The sequence below is a fragment of the Python bivittatus genome, unplaced genomic scaffold, assembly GCF_059951505.1.
Source record: "Python bivittatus isolate LINGU-HERP-01145 unplaced genomic scaffold, Pbiv_v1 ctg000980_np1212, whole genome shotgun sequence".
In the NCBI taxonomy this organism is placed as follows: domain Eukaryota; kingdom Metazoa; phylum Chordata; class Lepidosauria; order Squamata; family Pythonidae; genus Python; species Python bivittatus.
The window spans coordinates 64,095,001-64,105,000 of NW_028277125.1; the positions used below are offsets into that span (position 1 = coordinate 64,095,001).

The 10,000-nt window shown below is 43.6% G+C and overlaps 1 protein-coding gene across 6 annotated transcripts in view; it reads right to left on the bottom strand.

Annotated features, from left to right (window-relative positions):
* The window catches only part of EBF3 (EBF transcription factor 3), a 186,123-nt gene extending 179,123 nt beyond the window's left edge, over positions 1 to 7,000 (bottom strand). For all 6 annotated transcript variants that reach the window (XM_088131686.1, XM_088131683.1, XM_088131685.1 and 3 more), the window contains exons 1-4: positions 6,339 to 7,000; positions 5,793 to 5,949; positions 5,306 to 5,369; positions 4,448 to 4,503 (exon numbers count right to left, since the gene is read on the bottom strand). In XM_088131686.1, the coding sequence (XP_087987812.1) occupies positions 4,448 to 4,503; positions 5,306 to 5,369; positions 5,793 to 5,949; positions 6,339 to 6,472 (411 nt within the window). In that variant the 5' untranslated portion in view covers positions 6,473 to 7,000. The remainder of the gene's footprint in view (positions 1 to 4,447; positions 4,504 to 5,305; positions 5,370 to 5,792; positions 5,950 to 6,338) is intronic.
* Between the last annotated feature and the right edge of the window lie 3,000 nt (positions 7,001 to 10,000).

Here is a 10,000-nt window from a genome sequence, read left to right on the forward strand (position 1 = left end):
CCTTTCTCTACCGCCCTCTCTGCCCACTGATCTTGCCTGTTCTATTCCCCTCCTATTCTGTGCACAAAAAAATCTGCTCCAGTTCCACTTTTTCAAGGGAATAAGTCTCATTTTGTTTCAGCTGGTCTGTGTAAAAGTAAACAGATATTCTAGGTATGCCCCACTACTTCCATGCTGATTCATTACATAAATCCAGACCTTAGCAAGTACAGGCTTTTAAATAAATGTAATAAAAAATACAAATAAGACATACACCCCCACAATACTGTCAGCTAGAAATCTGGCTGAAGTAAAACTATTTCAATACACAGATGAGGTGATCTTAAACAAGAAGAAGAAGAAAGATGGTAATCCCAGTTAAAATGTAAATTGTCCTTTCATCCCTATATATTAGTCCCACTTCTTCCCATTTGGGTTCACTAAAGCAACCCAGATTGACAGAAAACTCCCATTAAAAAAAACAACTACTACATAGGAGCACTGTATGATTCAGATCTCAGAGATCAAGTCTTTTCTAAGGCAGGCATTTCCCTATAGGGAACTGTTTAGTTGGGACATATTTTCCTCTAACATGCACATTTTGACATAGCCAAAAGCTGAGATTTTTTTTTCTTTTTTCCCAATCTACCTTTGCAAATAAAAGCATGTAATATACAAAAAACAATTTTGTGGTAACATGTTATTCCAATTAGAATCAGTAGTACAATACTTTTTATATCCCCTGAGGTTTGGATTAACAAGCAACACAGAAAGAAACATTATTTCTTCCCTTAAAGCAGAAAACTTTGATTTGACTTTTGGACTCAGCAACAGTGGCTTTTGGATAGCAATGGTTCCCAACATTTCACTTACACAAGATTATTAATTCTCAAAATCTTTGCACTCAAACCTTCAGAACATTCTCAATGGTTGACAAACAGGCCCTGCTGATTTTATTTTATTGGAGTTTTGTTAAGTTTAAAGATTGTTACTGGCTAATTAGAAGGATTTTATGGCTATTGTTTGTGCAAGGATCAGGATCCATGCCCCTTTCCTCCTTGTCCCCCAAACACAAAACGCACAGCATCATTTTAAAGGACACGGACAGTATTTCAACCTACAAACAGGACACCATGTAATTTTTTTGGTAATACCCAGATGGATGCTTTTAGCCCCCCAACCAAGATTAGTGCAAATTGATGGACCCAGAAGGGCCAGATGCAATGAAGTAGGCCTTTTATATAAGAAAAAAAGATTCCCGTGGCTACTGCTCTGGCCCTCATTTCTATAGATGCACGAGGCATTTCTTTTCGAAGAGCGTCCACATAGCAGATTACAGCTTATTTTGAAGTAGTTAGGAATCCACCTCCCTTTCTCCTTCTCCCGATCAAAGGAAGAAGCGCCTAACCGCCTTGAGGAATCCCAGCAGCGTGCGCTGCAATATGGTTATTATCGGTCTGATATTTGGGGAAGAAAGTGCTAATGGGCAATCTGGTGTTTATTTTGAAACTGCTAACAATGATTTTTCTTGGGTAAAAAAGGCAAGTGTGTCTGGGCACACGGTTGAGTGGGTTTTGAGCAGAGGCTCTAACAGATGGTGCGGAGCTATAGGTGCGTTCTCTCTCTCTCTCTCTTCCTCCCCCTCCCCTTCTCCAGACTTCGGGGAACCGGTGTGGAGCCTGGCCGGCCTGGGAGCAGCAGGCACTGCAAACCGCGGCTGGTAGAGAAGCTTTCCGCCTTCCAGCCGCTGCCGCCGTCGCTCCTGCCCCTCCCCCGCCCCAGCCTCCCCCGGAGAATGCGAGAGCCGGGGCAGCCTGCGCGCGCGGCATGTCTCCTCGCAGGCTCCCCGGGAGAGGTTTCCTGCGCGCGCCAGCTTCTCTTCCCGGCAACTGAGCCGGAGACGCGGAGCAGCGGCGGCGGCCCTGCAATCTCTTCCCGGCTCTTCCTCCGGAAGGCCGCGGCTGACTGTGCATCAACACGAGCCCCTGCGGTCCCAAACCAGGACTGCTTTCCTGCTGCTGCTGCTGCTGCTGCTGCTGCTGCTGCTGGTCGTCTTCTTCTTCTTCTTCTTCTTCTTCTTCTTCTTCTTCTTCTTCTTCTTCTTCTTCTTCTTCTTCTTCTTCTTCTTCTTCTTCTTCTTCTTCTTCTTCTTCTTCTTCTTCTTCTTCTTCTTCTTCTTCTTCTTCCACCTCCTCCACCTCCTCCTCCTCCTCCTCCACTTCTTTTGCTTTGCCTCCCCCTCCTTCCCTGCTCTCTCTTTCTCTCTCACAGCCTGGGCCTCAGCCGTCTGTGCTCAGTGAGGTCACTTGATTCCACTCTCATTCCTACCAGCCTTTTGCCTTCCTTGCAATCGGTGCTGTGTGCGGTGCAGAATGAGAAGGGGGGGGGGGAGACACAGAAACACCTCCATCTCCATTCTTTCGCCATTACAAGCTTGCAGGAAAATAGTTTCTCCCTTACCTATCCGGTGTAAGCCACTTTTGTGCTCGCTATGCTGGGAAAGCGGGGTCCTTGCCAAGGAAAGCCCGCGAAAGTCCTCATCGCAGAATCGGAGACAAGGCCTTGTTTTCCAAGAGGTCCCCTGATAAAAGCTGGACTTGTCTGGACAGCTTGAAGTAACATAGGGGACCGCAGATACAACCAGCAGTTGGGGTCTGCAAATGTTTGTTGTTGCAGCACGCCATACCATTTCGGGTGATAGTTACTTCGCCTCGGATGAATCCGCGTATTTAGATGTGATTTATTTTTTATTTTGTAGCACCAAGAGAAATCCATAAACTGTCGGTTCAGCGCCATTGACTCTTTGATCAGTTACTGGGCTATTTTCCCCCCTCTTTCCTCCCCGTCAGCGAAGAGAGATTAAAAGCTTGTATTTTCAGCACTGGAACTCCTGCAAAAGTCCGCAGCTTCCATTACTAATAAAAATGTGCTTAAGAGTGGTCGTTTCTTTCTTTCTCTCTCTCTCTCTCCCCCTTCATTGGAGAGCAGTGAAACCTACAGAGCTGCCCATAGTACCCTCTTAATTAGCCTACAGCGATTTCCGAAAACATTTAGCTGATATGTACAAAGGAAATAAGAAGACATTGTCAACTCGAGAGTGCTCCAGAGTTTAAAAGGGTACTTCTCTGTAACCTATTGAAAAATTATTGGAGGGCACAACGCCTCCGTCTTTGTCAAGGGACTGGCGTTTGCCTGTCAGATCGGGTTTTCTGTGAAAGAATACCACCCATTTACTGCTGGGGGCATTTAAATCTAACCCTATTTTTGTCAAGAACACTGAAAACTTTCTGCTTTCAAAAGCGGGGGGGAGGGAAGGATGCTCAAAAGCTTAAACAAACTGAAATGGGGTCTTAAAAGTAGTGTTAAGAAAAGCAGTCTTTTGTCCTTAATGTTTCAATTTTTATTTTTCCAAGAGATGGCAGAGAAAACATATCCCTTTTTCTGCTCTTTCATAAAGAAAGACAAAAGAAATGCACTGGGCATTTCATAAAGGGTTACCACTGGAACTGTATCATTTCGGAAGAATACAGTTCCCTTAATTTGCTTGTTTCCTCCAAAATAGAGGAAGCACACTGAAAAGCCAGTGAATGCATCTCTCAAAAAAATAAAATAAAACCAAGAGACTGAGCTTTTCATTCAATAGCTAACAGGCAGCTTTAAAAAACAAAACAAAAAAAAATTAGTTGTCTTGAAGGGAGTTTGGATAACATTTTTAGTTATTCTTCAGAAAGTTGTCCAAAATATGTTAAATAATTTAATAAGGACCAGCTTGTAATTATGTTATTTACAAGGGATGTCAGAGGTTTGAGGAAGAAACAGGAGCTGATTTCAGGGAAAACGGACGGGTGTGAGTGACCTATGGAGCATGGAGCTTGAATTATGGAGATGGGGGACTGCGAGGTGAATCCGGACTAGTGGAGAACAAGATGACTTTTCACCTCTGCACATTTAACTTTTACATCCCAAATAAATGTCTGATGAGTCTAAATCATCCCTTTTAAAAGTAGGGGGGAGGGAGAAAGAAAGAGAAAAGAACAGGGAAAGGGGAAAAAGCAAGTCACCTTTGATTTTAGTGCCTCAAGATTAAAACAGGATTTTCATCTGCTCACCCATGTTACAAAGTTAATCCTCCAAATTGTTCTAAAATAAAGCTGTGATAACATTGGAGTATTTTTCTCCAGTGTTTGAAAATAAACTCCGTATAATTCTCTAACACTTCCCTCTCTTGTCATTTGTCCTTTTGCTAATATCGGCAAATGAAAATGTAAGTCCAGAGGGCAGATTTGAGATAGTAACAACAAAACTCTTTCATTTCCTAAATATTTACCAACAGTATGGAATTTTTAATTAACACATCAGGGAGGCTCAAAGAAGAAGACTTTCAAAAGCCACCAAGAGCTCCAGTCCTTCAGAACCAAGACCAAACTCAAAAACTCATCAACTCTTAGAAAAGCTTAAACTTTCTCACCTGTTTGGTCATAGAATCTATTAGCCGAACGTACAAGTCCTGTTCCGTTCTAACCCCTGCAAAAGTGGAAGAAAAACCAATCAGAGGGCATCTGGCATCAGAAGGACCAGGGTTTGAGCAAGATAAGTTACACAGATATGCTATGTACCATGTATTCAAGCATACTTAAGAAGTTGGGGGGGGGGGGTTGAATTTAAATAAAAAGAATCTGAAACACAAATTGTGACTGCCTAAAGTACATGACCCATGGAAGCATGAGACAGTAGCCTCAGCAGAATCAACTGCCTGTTTCACTACACTGGCCTGGGTTATTGTAAAGTCAAAAGGAAAAGAAGACCAACATTGATTGTTTGGATTTCCGAATGCCATTTCCCTTGTCTATTTGCTACCCAGCTTCCAGGCTCATCCAAGCTGGGTGTGGGATCTCTTACATCTGGCACGTTAGAGGTAGGAAACCACAATAATTAACATTCATTTGCCAAAGTAGAGGAGGGAATCTCTTAAAAGTGAGGTTGTGCTGGAGTCAATATTGATTTGGGGGGGGGGGGTTGTTTTGTTTTGCTTTGTTTTGTTTTTGTGCGTGTGTTTTGTTGTTGTTACTTTCTACTTCAAGACAGCCGGTTAATCATGTAAAGTACCATTGACTTATTGATCGTTTTATGTTTTGTTTCCATTCTATGCCATGAGAAGAGTCGTGTTCATAGTCATGTAATTTTAATCTCAGAAATCTTTATACCCTTTGTTTATTTGTTTTTTGAAAGGGCACCAAAAAGAGGGTAGCAGTTTTCCAGCATATATAAAGATGTGCATAACAACAACAATGACAACAACAAAGAGGTAACGATGAATAAAACTTACCATTACTATACAATAACTGGAGTTTATAGTGAATTCCATTGTTAGTTTTTTCATTGTTTGGCTCCTGCAAGTAATGACAAATAATAGCATTTATTTGGTTCATTTTTATTTTTTCAAAATGCTGCAAATGGCCTGTAGCTGCTCATACCAGCAGAAATCTACTGCAGCTCCATTACAGTGATTTGTTTTGTTTGCTCATCCCTGCAGCAGGCAAGGTTTGCCTACTACCGAAAACGTGACTTTTCCCTGTTCAAAGCAGCCCGTTGGGCTGAGGCAACTTTGCAAGCAAGTCTTAAAGAGGCCAGTCCTGGCATCAGAACTTGGGGAAACTGCACGTGGTTTGGACGCCTCTGGAGTCCCGTTATAACTGGCAGCGTCTAAGTCAAGGTGAAAATTATCTCTAGCCCTTTGAATCAGGCTCAAATAACATCAATTCTGTTAAAACGGTTTTGGGAAACGGAGATTACATTTTTTTTAAAAAACTTACTTTCTCTTTTTCCACAAAGTCCACAAAAGCTGTCCTTTCAATCTCCACTGGCTGTCCCTGCCTGTCGTACAGAGCTAAGACGAAGTGGAAAAAATTGGATTTTCTGAGATTGGAAGGCGGCTGTTTCTCGAAATGTGCCCGAGCCAACCCCACACCGCTGCGGGGAGAAAAACAAGACAATGTCTCGGTGAGAATTGGAGACACCGGAGAAACAGAGGGAGTAGGGACGGGCGGGGGGGAGGTAGAGTGGGGAGGGGGGCGGCTTCTGATTAAAAGAAAAAACAAACCAACCATGGGGAGATGATGGGAATTACATTTGGGAAAAAGGAGACTTTCTTGATTTGTCGCTATAGCCGTAATGTGATGTAATGGAAGGCGAGGAAGAGGGAGAAGCGCCGTCTGCGCACGGGGTTGGGGGGGGGGGGGGAATGGCATTGAAGCGGAGTTCAGAGAGATTGCAATTGATGCAGAGCACGGGGGGCGATTTACGGCCGGTGTGCGAAACACACGAGAGGAAGGAGAGAAAGGATCATTTGGCACACGTACCTTTGCGCGGCTGTGTTAGCGTCCACTACCCCAGCAGTATGCATCCATGATCGGACTGGGTTCATTCCACTGCCCAGCGGTTCTTCTTTCATGGTCGTCCCACCTCGTGGTATATTTTCCTGAATCCCAAACATTAAAACAATTTGGGGGCAAAACCAGCTCCTAACCAAACGGGGCTAAAAATGATGGGAAATGTCAGAGAAAGGGGGGGAAGGGGGTGATAAGTTGATGGCCGGGGTTTCTTTCTCTGTGGTCCCCCCTCCCGCTCGCTTTCCTTTCTCTCTCTCCTTGGCGACCGGAATACAAGCGATGACTTTACTCCCCGCGAACAGAAAAGCCCAGTTCAAGTCGTCTTTCCGTCTTCAATCTGTCCTGGCTTGGCACGACATAAACAATATACTGAGCAGTTCTACTTGGATGGCGTTCCAGTTTGGAGATTTAAAAAAAAAAAAAATTAAAAAATAAATTAAAAACCCGGAGGGTTGAAGGGGGGAGGGGAAGGAAAAAAAATAAGTTTTTGTTGTTGTCGTCGTTTTTTTTTTTTTAAAAAAAAGTAGAAATTACAGCCGTCCGTATTCAAAGATTGCCTTTTCTTTCCTTCCTTCCTTCCTTCCTTTCTTTAACAAATAAATAATTTTTGTGGTTTGTTTGTAGAGGCTTCTCAATGTGGTGTCATCCTAGTAAAACAGCATCAAAAAACCTTCAGGACACTGCTGAATCGACCACTTCTGGCAAGGCTCTCCTGCTCCAAAAGACAAATAAACGAAAAAATGATTACCATAGAGGTGTTCCTGGACACAGGAGAGCGCGAAGAGGGGCCTTTAGCGTCTTGCAGAATGGATGGGAAGCGTACAAAACTCAGCCTTCTATCCCCTAGGAATGGAACCTTTCCCGGGAGCCAAAACTCTAAACCCCCGGGAACTGCGCTGTCAGATTCTGACGCTCGGGAGGCGGGGCCATCGCCATATATGGGGGGCCGAGCAAATCCTCCGGTTAGCCGAGAGCTCCACAGCTTGTTTAGTCCTGACTGACTGCTGCAGCCGCCGAGTGCAGCGCGGCGCCTCCCCCCTCCCTTATAACTCAAGCTTTTTTTTTTTACGAGATTGTGTGTGTGTATGTGTGAGTGTGCGTGTGTATATATATATGTGTGTGTGTATGTGTGTGAATATGAATATATATGCATGCAATACACACGCGCGCCAGCAGCCAATGAAGTTACAATATTAAAAAAAAAAAAAAGTCACAGCCCAAGGACAGCTGGAGCGTCTCTCAATTTGCAAAGAATCACGATCGTTAAAAGACTAGTAAGCCTAAATATAAACAACAGAGACCGATGCTGTGTGTGTTAAGCACGAAGCATTACAAAGCACTGGGCGACTCCGAAACCTTCCTTCACTGGGAGAGAAAAGAACCGGGAAGTCTGCGCGCGTGTGCCCGAAGGAAAGAGCCCGGTGCGCGGCAGATACAAGTATCTCGGTGATCAGGATCCTCCCCCAGGCACGCACATGCCCCCGACTACCCCCCTCCCTCTTACAGCAGTATTCGGGTTACATTACGAAAGGAAGGGCAATTTCGACAAGGTTTCCTGCCTATGGAAAAGTGAATTGGCCAAGCTGGCGGACTTGGCTGCATTACACACTCATAAGCACACACATGATGAAATGAGGCATCCGCGCTTAAAAGTCCGGGTCCAACCCTGCAAATATTACAGGTGGTTTGCAAACCGCGAAGACGGCAATCGGTGCCTTTTGAGGAGCTGCGCGGCGCGACGCCGAAGCCCCTTTATCTTCGGGTTAAGAGAGCCCCTCTTAGGGTCAGCGGTAGAGGCGCAGCCATGAAATGCAAACTTTCTAATAGTGTTCGTGTGGAAGGTTCACGCCAGCAGGAACAATAGCTGCCGCCCCCTTTGCACCCAAACATCCGTTAAAAGAGCTGCTTCAAATGCTTTCTTTGTGAATTACTGTGATTACGCTCTGAATTTATTTTTCGAATCAGGCTTTACAGCTATGCTCCTATTGACGTGCGGGAGTGGGAAAAAGAAACGAACCCGGTAAAGAAATCTTTAAAATCCAAATCGATGCCTGCCTTTGGGTGATTTCCAAATGACAGAATTTTCTGCTTTCCTTTTAATGCTTTTCCGGTAACGGGTCAGAGCAACATCTTTGAAACTCTGATTTCGAGGAATCATTAGAAGCATGTGTGTGAGAGAGGGGGGTGGGGGGTGAGATGCACATCCAAAGCTACTAGTGCGTAAGATTGGAGTCCTGTTCCACTTACCTGAGAGAAAGTCCCATTAAACTCAGTAGGACTTACATCTGAGTAGAGATGTATACGACTGCGCTGAGGAATTGAAACACCCTTGAAGTAAGAACGAAACTGCTAATTACTTGTAGAGGATCAGTTGCTGGCAGCACGAGGTGAATTTTTCTCAGATTGATGGATGAATGGAGGGATAGATATAGATATATATGTAGATAGACGCTATTTTAAAGACATTTGCCTTTACAGGGAAACTCTTAGTTAGACAAAGGGTTTCTGGACGCTTCCTCTGCAAGGGACACCCCCACCCCTACACACACACGTACACATCTCAGCCAACTAGCCTTCATTCATTATATGTACATATTTTAAAAAGTCAAGACAAAGAATAGGTATATTCTTCAGTAGGTATATACGTCTTATTCAAAGGTATTGAATAAAAGCATTTCCATCTCGGGTGGGTTAGGAACTGGTTTTATGTGAATTGGCAGGATATGTATGTTAATATTTTAATTAATCGGTGAAAATCGAAGTCCGATTTGTGTTACCAGGGGACCCCCCATCCATCCTCCAAGGGTGGGGGTGAGGGTGGAAAGATGTGTTAGAAAGCAATCTATTTTGCTGGTGTTGAGGGTTAATGACTATTGCTAAAGATAAGTGAATTATCAAAGCTGTTGCTCTACCCGATCTCAAAATCCATTACATTGTTGGCCGTCTAATTAAATACGTAAGTATAATAAAATCATATTTTATGACTATTTGAGGGTAATGAGATTAGTCTTTAGAAGCGATCGCCACATATTAAAGATGCCACTGTCTATAGAATGTTAATAATGTTAAATCAAAGTGTATAGAAACTATTCATGATAAATTAGAAGGGGAAAATCCTGTCTCCATAATATTATTCAAGTGTTATTATTGGGGTATACTGGTAGATGTCACACTTCTGCCTGACTGCAGTTGCAAGCAAAACTAAAGTTACAAAACAGGTTGGTGGGGGGAAAATAGGATCGCTTTCTTTCTCATTCTATCGTGTGGATTTTATACAGCAGTTTGAGCCAGTAAAGTTTGCTGCAGTCATTACTCACAAATAACGGCTGTCTGGTTGTCCCCCCCCCCCTTCTTTTAAAATACTTTTTCTAGCCTGGAGCAAAGGTCGCATCGTAACCCATTTGGGGGAGAGAGAACCGCTGCTGAAGTTACTTCTAGCCCAGGTTCACAATGCCACCATGCTTCAAACCGTTTACTGTACAGTATCTTTAATTCAGATTACACACGCCAAGGCGATTTAAATCTGATTACCAAATTAGAAGGTTTTAAAACAAATCCTTTTAAATCTGATACTGTTGACTAAAAGGGGAGAGAGAGGCTGGGGGAAGGGGTGAAAGTTGCATAAGCCCCCA